General features: G+C 42.5%; 1 protein-coding gene across 12 annotated transcripts in view; it reads right to left on the bottom strand.

The window, feature by feature from the left end:
- The window catches only part of UTRN (utrophin), a 567,675-nt gene that overhangs the window by 412,399 nt on the left and 139,042 nt on the right, over positions 1-16,234 (bottom strand). For all 12 annotated transcript variants that reach the window (XM_053290644.1, XM_053290686.1, XM_053290679.1 and 9 more), the window contains 5 exons: positions 11,604-11,783; positions 7,702-7,877; positions 6,989-7,112; positions 4,945-5,032; positions 48-289 (listed from right to left, as the gene is read on the bottom strand). In XM_053290644.1, coding sequence (XP_053146619.1) covers positions 48-289; positions 4,945-5,032; positions 6,989-7,112; positions 7,702-7,877; positions 11,604-11,783 — 810 coding nt within the window. The remainder of the gene's footprint in view (positions 1-47; positions 290-4,944; positions 5,033-6,988; positions 7,113-7,701; positions 7,878-11,603; positions 11,784-16,234) is intronic.

Here is a 16,234-nt window from a genome sequence, read left to right as displayed (position 1 = left end):
ACAACTTATAAAGTCTCTTTTGTGTATCTAAGAGTGAATAAGATTACCTGACAGGGCTCCTTTAGGGCTGTTAATTGTTGCTGGTGGGATGGTGAAGCAGAGTTATCTTTCAGCCACAATTCTCTTTCACTCAAAATCTCATCAAGCTCACCCATTTCTCTAAAATAAATGTTTACTTGGTCTTGGCAATGCATTTTTCTTGCTACTTCCTCCAGGTGCAAAGCTGTACCTTTCCAGTCTGTCAGTAGCTTCTCTAGGATATTTGTTATATCCTCAGTGGGAAGCCCTTCTGAAAAGGGAAGACAAATAAATCAGTTTTGATGTTCTTTTTTAACCCAATCATTATGTACAATTTCCTAAACCATGTCTCTTTTCTGAGCGTATTGATAGCCACCCATCTCAAGACGGGACTCAATAGAATTAATACATTCTTCATTAATTACTTCCATGGAATAACACATAGAAAAGTAACTGAAGCACATTCATAAGAAGACATGTTCCTTTTGATAAAATATAATCACACCTCATCACTATAATCTGATACATGGTTTCATTGTATCTAACTAAGGAAGTCTTGCTCAGTCCAAATATACTGAAAAACTACATTATTAAGCTAGTCAAGAGAGGGAGAACAGACCCAGATGTAGATAGATATATAAAGGCAATAGAAAGTAGTAGGGCATAATATAGAAGTATATGGCACAATAGAAGCCGTACAAGAGAAAAATGTAGACTATTTTTTCTTTGTGGGAACTTAATCTTTCATATTAGAAAATTGTTTGAAGACATATTATTCAGCACTGAGGGCCCTAGCACAGTACTGCAAGGAAGACATACTGGAAATCAACTACCATAAAACCAAAATAATGCTTTCGCTAAAAGGCCAAAGACCCATTCTTGGCATTTATACAGACACAAGATCAAACAGGTTGCATGCTTCAAATACCTGGGGGTAGTCCTTCACTCTGCGGGCAATAGAACAGCTCATGGGGAACACATTACCCAAAACTCACAGAGGAACTCATCTGCCATCATCAAATTATTTTGGACAAGGAGGCGGCCACTACATATCCACAGTAGGGATGTGCATGGCTCCGAACCTGTTCGGACGGGCACGGGGGGGGGGTTGTAGCTTTAAGGGCGGGGGTGGTACTTACCCACCCACACACCGCTCTTCCCCCTCCGGCGCTGTGACTTTGGATGAAGATTCTGGGGTGCCGCCGCCGCCGCCGCCGCCGCGCACTCCGCTGACATCACACGTTGACGTGTGACGGCGGTGGGTGCACACGTGAGGCAGAACAGGCGCAAGCATGATTCTTACTTTGGCACTTGCAGGCTAACGACGGGGGCAGGGGCGGCAGGGAGGAACGCTGCCGCCCCAGAATCTTCATCTAAAATCACAGCACCGGAGGGGGAAGAGCGGCGGGGGGGGTAAGTACCACCACCCCGCCCTTAAAGCTACAACCCTCCTCCATTCCGGACCGCCGGACCGGTTCGGAGGCCTCCAGCATGGCCTCCGAACCGGTCCGGGCACATCCCTAATCCACAGCCCTTAAATTGTTTGAAACCAAGCAATTAGTACAGCTCTTCTATGGTGCCCAGCTGGGCCCCTTCTCCAACTTTACCCCATTGGAGCTCATACAGTCCAAATTTCTAAGAGCAGTTCTTCAAGTTTGTCTCCAACAACAGCCTGCACCTGGAGACAAGCCTGATGAAAATGGAGGCCAGATTATGGATGGCCATACTCAACTACTGCCTCAGACTATCCTTCTGCCCCTAGGTCTTGCCCCGCTAACCTTACAGGATAATTTCCAATCCAATTGGAAATGGACAATCAAGACAAAAATATCAGCCCTGGGCCTCCACCTCTCTTCCCTGCTTGACATAAACACTCATCAAATAGCACATAACCGACACAGAGTGTCAAACTGATCTAGGCAGGGCCCCAAACTTCCTCATCAAAGAAGGACTTAGATATTCTGCCTCCCCCCTGGCATACCGAACACCATTGGCAGTTCCAACCCACAGGAGGGCCTTCACCCTGGGATGATATTACGCCCTCCCCTGCCATGCTTGAAGGCCATTACAGAAAGATCCCACTCTCAGAGCAACAGTGCCCCTGCGAATCCAGGCAAGTTGAAACAACAGCGCACATCCTTATCTATTGTTCATACTATAGAGACATTCGCTTCACCCACATCCTACCATTACTTCACAAATATCCAAGAGATACGAACCAATTTTACAAACTTCTGCTATTCTGATACTAAGCCTGCTATCACATATAGTGTCGCCAGGTTCTGCGCAGCAGCGTCTAAAATCCATCAGATGTTGAAAGGTAGCAGGTCCTTCTAGATCGAGTAGAGCACCCAACTTTATAGCATAGTTCCAGCATGCTCATCACTCACTACAATGTGCCACATGAAAGCCTTGCACGCCTACAGTTTTATAATCTACTGTTTTATAGTACATTGTCTTTTTTTCTTGATTGTTTTATAGTCCTCACAGCTTTTTAAATATTGATATTTTTACAGCTTTTACAATTTTATAGTTTCATAACTTCCAGAATAGTATAGTTTTGCAGTTTTATCCCTTCTGCCTTGTATGCCATTCATGCCTTTTATAAGCCTTTTATATCTTTTAAGCCTTTCACTGCTTGCAATTCATCTCTTGCCTTGTACTTTATTATTATTATTATTATTATTATTAATTTTACATTTATATCCCGCTCTTCCTCCAAGGAGCCCAGAGCGGTGTACTACATACTTGAGTTTCTCTTTCACAACAACCCTGTGAAGTAGGTTAGGCTGAGAGAGAAGTGACTGGCCCAGAGTCACCCAGCTAGTTTTATGGCTGAATGGGGATTTGAACTTGGGTCTCCCCGGTCCTAGTCCAGCACTCTAACCACTACACCACGCTGGCTCTCTTATGCTTATTATTTATAGGCTTATGCTTGTCTATGACCATAATAAAGATGATTATTCACGTCTATCCAACTAGATCTAAGCCTGTAAGCAGCCTAGTTAGAAACCATGTTTAAACCACTCTGAGATACCTGAAGCAAGGACACAGTATAAGCATAATAAATGAATATCAAGCTACATCTCAGAAAACAGATGAGTGATGAGCAAGAATATGCACATAAAATTTACCACACACAGGGGCAGGACTTTCATCAAGTAGGGCGAGGTAGCCACCTCAACAACTGCGGGCACTTTGTCCCATGGGCAGCACTATGGACACCACCCACCTACCTGCTGACAAGTCAATGCCACCACCTCTCGTCATCTCCACTGCTGCCAGCACCCCTTGCCTCCCCCTCCCCGGGTGCATACCACTTGCCACCACTGCTACTCCTGCAACAGTGAAAGGCTTCTTGTGGTCATTCTCCTTCCTGAAGAGAGATGGAAGAGACTCTGGCAGGGGCAGCAGTGGGAGCATGAGGAGCACCAGATGAGCAAAAAAGGCTGCATGTGATATGAAGACAATGCATTCCCATCTCTCTGAGTTAAGATTTATTCTGAAAAGTTCATATGCATCTTTACTCAGAAGACCCACCATGATCAATAGAGCTTACTCCCAAGTCAGAGCATAGCATCCAGACTAATTAGCCATGTCTAAACCATTTAAATCAGTAGGACAAGTTAGTCATGCCTAACTTAAATCCCATTAATTTCAATCAGATTTAATCATTACTAGCTTAATCTGGATGCTGCCCAGTAAATTTTTAAGATTCATATTCTAAAATCAGCAGATTATTCAAAAATTTGATTCATCGGAATTATATTTTTAGTAAATAAAGAGGCATTTAATCAATTAATCTAGTCAACTAAATATTGCAGCCCTAATGAGTAGTCAAGTTGAACTCTTAGCTCTTTTTTCTTTTCTTTTTTTTAATGTCAGTTTGATATTTCCTCTGTTTTTATGGATTTTTAGGTCAGGTTGTAAGCTAGCACTTTTATCCACTAAGTAGTAGTTGCCTAACTTCCTGCTGCTGAATCTTGATTGATGTTGATTTCAGAGACAAGTTAAAACATTTGTCTGAGCAAGCTGTTACTCTCCTGTAGGAGTTAAATGTGATCTAGCCTTGCCTTGAATGTGGTCACATTCTTTATGTGTTGGTGGCTGAAAGGAACATGCATTGGGGCTACGCTCAGGGTAGCTTCATGTCAGGCCCAATCTTTATGTTCACTTTATAGGCCTATGAAGCCACCATATACTGAATCATAGCTCAGTATTATCTACATACACTGACTGACAGCGTACGATTGGCAGCTGCTCTGTAGCATTCAGACAGGGCTCACTTGGTATTAAGCTGGGACCATGTTGTTATTGTGCTTTTTATTAACTGGGAGAGAGAGGAACCTAGATAGATATTTTACTTTCTAAACACTAGAAACGCATTTCTCCTAAACTGGAAAGATACCTCTTTCTGCAACAAACCACAATACAAACAAAGAGAAGAAGTCTCCCCTTCAAATAGAAATATAGAGCCAGGAAGAATGTCAGACTGAGCTGTTCTCTCTGACATGCTACTTTTCTGTGTTGAGGAATATTTCTAAGACGATTAAGCTTTTAAACAGAACAGTCCAGAAAAAGGTTATCCACTTTATGCCCTTTGCGCAGGCAGCATAAGGGGAGATGTGTTAGATCATCCTTTGCCACAGATAGCAGAATGGCTTGGGTGGCCCCAACTCGATGGTTAAATTCTCTCAATATAAAATTAATTCATTTACCCTCACCAGCATCATACATCTGAGGCTCTGCCTGCTTCAGTGGATGCATAGATTTTAACCTCACTCACCTTTGTGTTTAAAAAAAAAATCGGTGCTACCATAAGCACTAGTTGCAAAATGTTATTTAAACATTCTGGTAACTGCAGATTGTGGCAAAAAGAGTGTAACTCAAAACATTTATGTTTATCTTCCACCATACAACAGTTACCTTTTCCCATTTGGTCCAGCAGATTCTGTCCAGTCTGGTTCAATTCATTTAGTTCTTTACTTTTTTCAGCCCTTTCTTGTTCTATTGCCTGCCAACACAAACATTGCAACAATGAAAATAAAAACGTAACCACTGGGACCTTCCATGAGCTCCTCAGAAGAATGGAATACAAGAGTTAGAATTATAAAAAATAAGTAATGTTTGTATGTGAAAAGGATCACATAACATCTCTCTGGTAGTATTTAAGAGGGCCCAAAACACATCTTTTTAACCACGCTTTGGCTATGTGTGACTGCTCTGTTTTATTGCTTTAATGTCTTGTTCTAACAATTTAGTTTGATTTTATTCTGGTTTTACATTATCCGTATACTGCCTAGAGGCAATTGTTTGAGGTGGTATAAAAATGTAATTATAAATCAATCAATAAAAAAAGAATGGCTTTTTATTTGGTTACATTTTCAAGTAACACATATCATAATTAAAAATAATGTAATTATTTAAGAATTCTAAATCTCTCAAATGCTAACATCCATAAGGGGCTTTTGTCTCCATCCTCATCCTTCATTCATCACTTCCTTTTTGATCTTTACTTAAACTAGATGTCAGCTCTTCAGGTTAGAGATTCCAGGAAGACTTCTCTTTCTCCAAGGAGCACTACACTGACACACAGAGGGAATGTTGGCACAGGACTTGGATCAAGGCTTTGTGAAGTTACATGACTAGAAACCAGAGGTTGAAAGCTCTTTTAGTTAATAGGTGGAAAGCACATAATAGATCAAGATCAAAACTGCTGGCAGGCCCATCAGAATAATGCTGAGTATAAATGCTGTCACAAGCAAATTGGCATACTCAGTGGCTAAATTCAGGTTTGCTGCCTTTTAACCAAATATATCTTCCATGCTAAGCTTTAGAGCTTAACAGAGGTACACATGATCTTTTACAAGCAAGACCTATAATTGAAGGATTTCAAAATAAAAATGTGCATTTCAGGTATAGTGTATTACAAGTTATAAAAAAAGCTTCCCCAGGGTTCCTATACAACTCTGACATGTTAAACATGTGTGGAATCTATTTAACATAAAATGCACTTTCAGGTATGATCAAACAGGCACCTTTTTAAAGTGGTGTTTCTTTTTATTTAGCAGTGGGAAAGCAACTGGCTCTATCCATCCCCAGCACAGCATCCCTCCGGAAGCTGTTGCTGATATCTATCTTATGTTTCTTTTTTAGACTGTGAGCCCTTTGGGGAAAGGGAGTCATTTTTGTAATTGACTGATTGACTGGTATCTATGCAAACCAATTTGGGGACATTTGTTAAGAAGCGGAATATAAATATTTGGCTATTTCAAATTTAATTTTATACTGTTTTTAAATTGTTAAACTGTTTTAACCTTTTTAAATTGTTTTTATGTTGTTAACCACCCAGAGACGGTTTGGGCGGAAGTTTGGGCAGTATACAAGTGAAATAAATAAATAAATAAATAATATTCTTTTTCAAGACTCTAGGGTTTAATAGCCATGTGATGGTGTAATAAATTAAGCTATTTAAAATTAGTTTGCACCAGCATTAAGAAGATTCCAGTTATTTAAACCACAGAACACTTTGATCTCTACTCTCCACATGGTGTACAAAAAGGTTATTAGATGTCTCTATGGGCTGAAATCCTGACAGCCACAGTATGCAGGTTTTACTGAAAAATTAGGAGAGGATTCCTACAGGGCTCATCTCTAAGAATGAGCTGCCGCAAAATAAGCACATCTCACCATGCAGCTTCATCTTCTAAACTGAGAAATGGAATTAGTACACAGGAAGAATAGCGGTGGGTGGATGCCCAGTAAACCTTGAAACATGACCTGCACAATCACAACAGCACTGCTTTTAGTCCATATGATAAGCTGTGTGTTAACCCAACATTTTAAAGATACTTAATAATGGAATTTAATCCACAGGAAACTTCCAGATCAGACTGTACCCCTAAGTGACAGCCAACAGAAACTGACAAAATAACCTATTCACTGAAAATACCCCCGTTTCTCACTTTACCTTCAGCTTCTCTTTCATGTCTGAAGTCTCTCTCATCTTTTTGTATTCTTTGATCTCTATGGCTTGAATGGCAGCTTTTGATTTCAAATTCCAATCCAACAGTTCAGCAATTTCAGAATCAAACCTAGCAGAAGAGGTTGAATAACATTGTTAGCCACTTGTCCACCTCACCTTCATTCAACACTACCTTTTACTTAAAGCTCAATTTCCACTCTGTCTAGAGCTAACTAGTACACGCACATACAGTGTTCCAACAGTATTGGCCTTCCAAAGCTAACTGCTAGAAAGATCCTTAGCAACCATCAGGCAGTTGCCTGCATTCCTGTGGCAAGTAGTAACCACCCTTAGGCAAGGAGGCACAACCTCACTGCTGCTGCTGTAGCTGCTATGCCTGCCCACTCCCTCACTCAGCAGGACAACAAGGCGTGCAAGCACACAGACCAACAGGAGCCATACACACAGCAGCCACAGAGAACAGTATACAGGGGCTGGACAATAATGATCACAATCCTTATTTGCAAGATTGTTTTTAACCATAGTTCAGCACATACATCCAGAAAACATGTGCCTTTTTTCACACCCAGTTCTACTGGCTCCTTCACCAGACAAAAGAGAACAATTTGCAAAAAGGTAAATTGCAATATTCAAAAGTTATCTTAAGAGATGTGCCTTGATTGGAGGCCACACCACTACGCAAAGTAAAATATTCTTACTTTTTCTTCATTACAGCATCAAAGCAGACTTGTCTTCTCTTTGGTGGAGGTGGAGGTGGTGGAGACTGTTCCTCTTTGGATTGCTTAACTGGTTTTTGCTCTTTGACAAAGACAGTTTCTGTAAGGAATGCCTGTGAAGTCTGGGACATCCCAACATTTGCAACTGCTTGCGTAACCTGAAGGGATAGTTTGACAAAATTTTACCAAACATAAAATGTAAAACTACATAAAATGAAGTTGTACAATTATAATTCAAACACACAAAATAAGAATTACAGTGACCATATGCACATTGACAATGGATGTACTACTATGGATGTGCTAGTATTTGTTCTACAAATACTAACCATCTGTCTGCAATAACAGTAGATAACAGACCCCCTCCAGGGTCTTGGCCAGATGGCTTTCCCCTACCACTCAAGAGCCTTTAACATGAGATGCCAGGGATTGAACACTGGACCTTCTGCATGCAAGGCATCTATTCTGCCACTGAACTATGTGGATCCTATCCTAACTCTTCAGATGCATATTATATGTCCGGAGTTACATTCTTCTTCCACATATTCATATTAAAGACTTGTGATCATTCAGCTTTGATGGCCTAAGCCTGGCTTACAGGATGCTGGAAGGATATGCTAAATAAACCAGGCCTTATAGTACATTTAATCAAACTTTACTTAAGTTGAACATACAGTTTGCTAAAAGAGAAATCGTTCAAGCTGTTCCTAAAGAAATCATTGCTGTAAGAAACAAAAACATGTTTCTTAAGTCTTGCACTGATCAAACACATATTTGTAGGGAATGCAAAAGCAACTGTACTATTCCCATAAGCTATTTTTCCAGCTAGTTAGAATTAGGGATGGGTCCGGACCGGTCCAGAGGCCATTGTAAAGGCCTCCGGACGATCCGGACCGGTTCGGACCTGGCCGGTCCGGTCCAGGTGGAGGGGGTTCCTTTAAGGGCGCAGAGGGTTTACTTACCCCTCCCGTCGCTTTGCCCCCTCCAGCGCTCGTATTTACTGTAGAAATTGGAGTGGCAGGATACCTCCCTGCCGCCCCTTCTTGCTCCTCAATGCAAAAGGCTCTGACAAGCCTTCTGCGCACGCCGCGCACGAGCTTCACGTCTCCCCGACGCCGGAGGCCCGGTCTACCTGGCTTTGGCCCCTGCCGGAGGCGGCCGGAGGCCCGATCTACCCGCCGGCAGGGGCCGAAGCTGGGTAGACCGGGCCTCCAGCGTCGGGGAAACATGAAGCTCGTGCGCGGCGTGCACAGAAGTCTTGTCAGAGTCTTTTGCATTGAGGAGCAAGAAGGGGCGGCAGGGAGGTATCCTGCCGCCCCAATTTCTACAGTAAATATGAGTGCTGGAGGGGTACAAGTGGCGGGAGGAGTAAGTAAACCCTCCCCGCCCTTAAAGGAACCCCCTCCACAGTGCCAGACCGCAGCTGTGCGGTTCCGTGCACACCCCTAGTTAGAATTGAGGATACTGAGAAAAAACCAAGTTATTTCAATTAGGGATGTGCAAATCAATTTGGATACAAATAGATTTGTACCTAAATCTAGCTGATTCGGGTGACTTGAAGACAGAACAAATCGCCCCTGTGTTCCATTGGCTAGATTTGGGTGCAAACAGAATCGCGCCCAATTCCATTCAAATAGATTCAAGATTTGGATTCCTCCTATGAATTCTCCGATTCCCAGCTTTCAATTTTTTTTAAAAAAGCTAAGTTTGTAGAAGTGGTGTTATAGAGCAAAATGTGCGGTCACTATTTTTCAAGTGTTTAGATTTTTTGGTGTCTAATAACCTTTCCTCATAATGAATCCCTATGAGGATTCATTACACACCAAAGAGTCTAAAAACCTCAAAATATTCCTAAAATATAAACTGAGTACCCAGTGGCTTGTGGGTTGGGGGTAGGTGGCACGTGGAATGCCACTAATTCCCCACCCCCACCCGCACAGCAGTGGTGTCAAGATGAACAGAAGAAATGAAGGTGTGTAATGAATCCTCATAGCAATTCATTATGAAGAAACGTTATTAGACACCAAAAATCCAAACACTTGAAAAATAGTAACCACATATTTTGCTCCATAACTTCACTTCTACAAGGGCTAGAGCTTAGATTTTTATTTATTTTTATTTTTTCTGGGGATTTCTGGGGACTTTGAATCCCCATTATTTTCTAAGTTGGAAATATACAAAAGCAGTGGAAAAACTAAAACAAAAATCATTTAAAAATCAACCAAGTGCCCCACTGCCTTGAAATCTGGGTGGTAGGTGGCACCCATGGGGACCTACCCACCACTCAAATTTGGTGCTCCTAGGCCCTTTATAAGTGGTCTGAATCTGAATCAAATCCAAATCGAATTTGGGGTGATTCAGGGGGACAGATTTAGACACAAAACAAATCGGGGTGATTTGATTCAGGCACAAATAAAATAAAATAATCAATTCATGCACATCCCTAATTTCAATATTTCCCCAATTCCTGATAACAAAGGCACATTTTTCTCAATTAAAATTGGAAGCACACTTCACTTTTACATCCTCCAAAAAAAAAAAATTCTGCTTTTAAGAGGTTGATAAGAATTACCCACCCACACCCTCAGAAGCAGCCCATCCCCTGTGTTTCTCTATGAGTGACTGATCTGTATATACCTCCTGGCTGCTTAAAAGCAGTATCAGAGCATGACTCATGCAGAGACCAGCAGCCTCCTATGAGGGTGGGTAATTCTATGATTTCTGATCAAGAATTATCCAGCTGCATTTGACTAAGTGCAGAGCTGTAGCAGGATGACCCAGCTACAGGAGAGGATTACTGAAAGGAAGCCAGGCCAGAGAACTGAGTCACACAGAGGAAGTAGCTGGTTGTCAGCTTTGTGGATGTATATTTTAGGTTCACAGGATATTTTGGAATCCATGCCTCCATTGCTCTCAACAAGACTATAGTCCACACAGCCTGTTCAACTTTTGGTTCATTTAAAGCTTCCCACAGGGCAAAAATATCCGTGGAGAGCTTCTGAGAGAAAACAATGGGGAAATTCTGAATTTTAGTGCAGCCATGACTAGACACCAACAACATACCCCATTGTCCAACCCCAAGCAGCAAAGACAAGAACTCCCATATCTTTTTGATAAGAAAATACTAGAATAGTGTGCTTCTGTGCCCTCAACTTTCCATAAAATTCTGGAAGCTCAAAGCCATTTTCGATTATTTTTTAAAAAATCTTTTACTTTTACAAACCTATGTACTTTGGCATTCACACCGAGTCCTCCAAGAAACCACTACCTTACATTTGGGGGCCATTTCATTTCACTTCCAAAAACTGTCAGGATTCAATTTCAGGATCATTTCTCATGTACTATTTTTGGACTATGGTCTAGAATGGCCCATACTATAAACGTAGATGCATCATAGTCTTATGTAATGTCATTATTGCTAAAGCCACACAAAAACACTTAACACTAAATTTGCCTTTTCCACCTTTCCAACAGACATTTTAGTAAACTTTTTTACTTTGACTCTTAAGATTTCTTTCTCAAGTAGCTATAGCCATCCAGAGCCTATCAAAGCATGTTTCATCCAGATTGTGTGGCACTGTGCATAATCTTTAACTTAACAATAAATCTCATCTCCTATTTTGAATTTTTAAGCGTTTCTTCAGAAATACTTTCACAGTCTGCTTTGAACACTATTCTGAATTCTCTGATCAGCTCACTTTTCAACTTGTGTCTAAGTCAGCCCTTAGACATTAAGCACACTAAAGACTATTTCATCTAACCTTTGTGGGGGATGAGGAGGATTGTTCCAGGCCTTTCCTTACACATTTATTTTTGTAGGCCACCAATACTAAAGTATTATTCAGAAACATTTAGAAGCTGGGAATGTGATAGTTTTACAGTACCTGATTAGAGTAATCCTCAAGCTTCTGAACTAAACTGTCCCACCTCTGTGTTAGTTCTTCCAAATCACTGTCAATTTTCTTAGTTGCTTTCTTGTTGTTGAGGAGTTGTGCTACATCCTGGGCTATTTCATTCAGCTGATTTAATGTCTGACGCTTCATTCCCATATCTTCTTTCAGAATCTGAGAGTGAAACCATCTTAGTCATTTTCTTTTAAAGGAACATATTTGCTTAAACTTCCCAAGTTAACAAGGAATGTTCTTGGGAAACAAAATTGTGAAAACAAGTTTATGTCATGCAATTCGAGGGTTGAGGGAGGAAAGGGTAAGAAAAAGGTTTTTCCTAAATAGCCACAATAATTACACTGGAGATCATATTTCACACATTTAAATTGGTAAGGGCCTCATATAGCAGAGGAAGAATTTTCAGGATTCTATCATGGTTCAGAGGTTCCAGTGCACTGGAGCTATGCACATGAGAAGGGGCCTCCCAATTTAAAAGGTAAAGTGTGCCATCAAGTCGATGTCGACTCCTGGCGACCACAGAGCCCTGTGGTTTTTCTTTGGTAGAATAGAGGTGGGGTTTACTATTGCCATCTTCTGTGCAATATGAGATGATGCCTTTCAGCATCTTCCTATATTGCTACTGCCTGATATAGGTGTTTCCCATAGTCTGAGAAACATACCAGCAGGGATTCAAACTGGCAACCTCTGGCTTGCTAGTCAAGTAATTTCCCCACTGTGCTATTAGGTGGCTCTCCTAACTGTTAACAACACAAAGTCATCCCCACCACACATGAAGAACCACACAATACTACATTGAAAAGGAAGTCTTTTCTTAAGTGAAAATGGCTTCAAAGCACTGTAAGTTTTGGAGGGTGAATTGTGTGTGCAGTAGAAGCATTTATTAAAGTGTATCAAATAATATGAGGCAACTCAGTGTAAACAGAAAATTGGCTTCTGTCATACACTAACCTTACCCTCCCTTTAAAAAAAAACATACATAAGATCCATGCAGTTGCTTTACAAAGCTGCCTTGAGGTGGTTGAAAAGTGTGATATAAATATTTAAACAGATGAATAAAATATTGGCATGCTTCAACCATGCTTGTTTTTAAACAAGCACAATTTTCAGTTTGTACACTACCTACCCCACTTGCAAGAGTTGACCATACTAACTGCTGATTATAAGACTTGCCCATACTAACTGAACAAAGACACACTTCTGAAAGTGAAAGTTTTAAGCAGAGCGAGATCAACTGTTCCATTCCATCCCCAGCACAGCATCCCTCCAGTGGCTGTTGCTGGTGTCTCCCTTTTCATTTTAGATTATGAATCCCTTTGGGACCCATCCGCTCATTCATTTTGCCATGTAAACCTCTCTTGAGTACTTTTCCTTTTTGTTGAAAATGGCAGGTTGCTTACCTGTAACATGGGTTCTTCTAGTGGTCATCTATGCTCTTACACGATTGGGCTTTGCACCTGCGCAAAGAGCTCGGAGTTATCCAAGCTAATTTCATTCAAGAATAGGCAGTAGCTCCTCCCTTCCGGTGATATTGTGGTCTCCCTCCTTCAGCCCCTGAGTCCGGTGACCTAGAGAACTAAAGAAGAGAGATTGGATGGGTGTATAAGAACACAGATAACCACTAGAAGAATCCAAGTTACAGGTAAGCAACCTGTCATTCTTCAACGTGGCGTCTGTGCTTTACACGACTGGGTGTGTATAGCAATTTGCAGCTGTGCACATATCCTACCTGGAGGTAGGTGTTCAAGCAAAGAGAGACTGCAGGACCACTGTGTGAAATGCCGCATCCTTTCAGGAGTGAACATCAAGAGTGTACTGTTGATTAAAGGAGTGTAGAGATTCCCAAGTTGCTGCTTGGCAAATGACGTCTATAGGGATGTCCATGTCAAAGGCTGCACAGGCAGCCACTGCTCTGATAGAATGAACCTTGATGGAGGAAAGTATGTCCTTTTGGAGAGTTGGTAGCACAATGTTATAGTCTTAACTATCCACCTAAAGAAAGATTGAGAGAAGGAACATTTACCCTTATCAGGGTCAGTGGGACCCACAAAAAGCGACTGGGTGCAATGCCATGAAGCAGTTCAATGAACATAGAATGCATCAAGTGCATGAAGATAGTGCTGTGCATCGTCCGAAGCACTGGGAAAGAACACAGGTAAGATAAGTGGTTGAGACCGATGAAAGGAGGAGACGACCTTGGGCAAGAAGGCAAAGTCCGGACAAAGCACCTTGCAAGCATGATAGCCACAAGAAATGCTACAGGAGAGTAGGTCCAGAGAGATCATCTGCATGGGTTCAAAGGGGAGTTGCATGAAAGGTCCCAAGATGGAGCCATCTGGATACAGATGAGCTAAGCCCTTTTAAAAAAATTGATAACAGGGTTCTTGAAAGATGTAGAGGAGGATGGCAAGTGTGCCACTACGACTGCCAAACAGACCTTCAAGGATGACATTTTGAGTCTGGATTCCTTTAGAGAGAGAAGGTAAGTACAAACGTGTTCGGAAGAAACTTCCCTGAAATCAATATTCTGTGATTCGAGGAAGGCAAGGAAGTGTGTCCATTTATGATTATATGACTTTATCATTGCAGGCCTCTTGTTGGCAGATAGGACTCGCTGCAAAGGATGTGGGAAGAGGGTGATATCCACCACATGGTGAGGTGGATCCTGTGCAGGTCCATATGTAGAAGCTGACCCGACCGCTGGGTGAAGAGGCAAAGAATCATTGGTAGACGACGATGGTTGCCCACTGCAAGGTGTAGGAGGCAGGGGGACTAAGGTCATCCGGGCCACCAAAGGGCAATGAGGATGCATTCCACCTGGTTGTGCTGGATCTTTCGAAGCATCCAGAGCAGCAGGGGGATGGGAAGAAATAGGTATGCTGTCCAACTCCTCCATGAGATTGCAAAGGCATCGCCTAAGGAGTGAGGGCCACCGCCTGCCCTGGAGCAGTAGAGGGGACACTGAGCGTTTAGGTGGGATGCAAAGATGTCTACTTCTGGGAGGAACCACCGTTCAAAAATGGAGTGTTGCCATTCGTGGGAATCCACACCTGCTCTGCTGAGGGCATCAGTGTGGACATTGGCCGCTCCCTGGATATGAACTGCTATGAACTTAGGGTGATGGAATTGTCTATGCACCAAGACCAGAGCTAAAGAGACAGGTTGAGAAGGCTGGCAGAGGGGTACTGCCTTGCCTAAGTTGAGGCAAACTCTGAGGTAGGCATTTGCTGTTGTACTGTCAGTTTGAACCATAACTATGCAATGACGTAGGAGGGGCAAGAAACATCAGAGTACCTTGAAAATCGCTAAGAGTTTGATGAAGTTTGTGTGGTGTGAGCATTGTTCTTTGCTCCAGAGACTGTGTACGGAGAAGTTTTGAAAATCGGCTTCCCGGCTAGTTATGGATGCATCGTAGGCTAGGCCAGAAGAGCAGAGCCATGCATAACAACAAACAGCTATGGAGGTGGCCATGACCTTGGAGGCACATTCAGATGAATGCCTGGCAGAGTAGAGCTTGACCAATCGGGCTGCTTCCTTGAGAAAGGTCTTGGCAGGGTCCTTATCTGGAGGCAGGTGGTCTAAAAAGGGGGCTAAGCATTCCCAGAGAAAGTGGCTACAATGCGTGTTGTAAGCCCCGTAGTTAGCCAACTTAAGATGCAAGGCAGAAACAGGGTAGAGGTGTCTGCCAAATGTGTCCATTTTTCTATCCTCCTTGTCTGCTGGTGCAGAGGTGGAGCGGGCTGTGTTCTTGGAGATGGAAGATTCTTTTATAACTGAGTTAAGTGCAGGATGATGTTGTAGGAAGTTTCCCGCTTGTTCATTCTCTGTGTGTACTCTGTAAAAGTTTTCTAGACACTTGGTAGGTTGAGGCAGAGAGTAGTGGTATTCGTAGCCTGGTCAGGAGGAGCTTACGTTTGGTCCTGCAGGCGGACACCTGGATCCAAAGATGAAGAGGGTGGCCGTGGTTTTGAAGATGTACTTTGAGATATGGACCACTGGTGGTGCTAAGGGTGTCTGGGTACAGTCGCAAGTGGTGGCATGGTTGGCTTAGGCCAGCAAGGTGGCCTCACATTAGCAGGTTGTGGAGAATGAGTGTGGTCTCTGAAGTCACTAGCAGTCCCACTGGTCCAGCTGGGACTGAGAAGGCCTGTAAGGCTGTTCCATGGGGGCATGGCGCCATTGAGAGGAGTCATATGGGTTAGGCTTACTAGGGTAAGAGGCCATGGTGTTGTAGGACCTGTAGGTTGGGTGTTTGTCCCAGCTGGCATAATAGAAATCAATGTGGTGAGAGTCATCCTGTAACTGATGGATAGTGTAGACTCGTGATGGGCCTGGGTGTGAGTGCCTACGATAAAGTGCCTCAAATTCTGGTTGAAAATCCTCCTCCTCAAATGGGAGGTCATTCCCATACTGAATTTCATTTCTGGGGGCAGCTTCATGGTCTGATTGGCTTTCGGGTTTGAAATGACCTTTTGCTTCTAAAAGTTGGTCCTGATGGTCTTCGGTTCCGAACTCACTATTGAGAGGTTCCTCAAGATTGAGCAGGCCGGAATCAGATTCGAGACCCTGATCTTCGGGTTTGATAGGATAGAAAGATGATGCCAATTGTT

Source organism: Hemicordylus capensis, chromosome 1, assembly GCF_027244095.1.
Source record: "Hemicordylus capensis ecotype Gifberg chromosome 1, rHemCap1.1.pri, whole genome shotgun sequence".
Classification (NCBI taxonomy): Eukaryota; Metazoa; Chordata; class Lepidosauria; order Squamata; family Cordylidae; genus Hemicordylus; species Hemicordylus capensis.
Note: the sequence above shows the minus strand (reverse complement) of the source record. Positions and strands in the feature narration are given on the sequence as shown.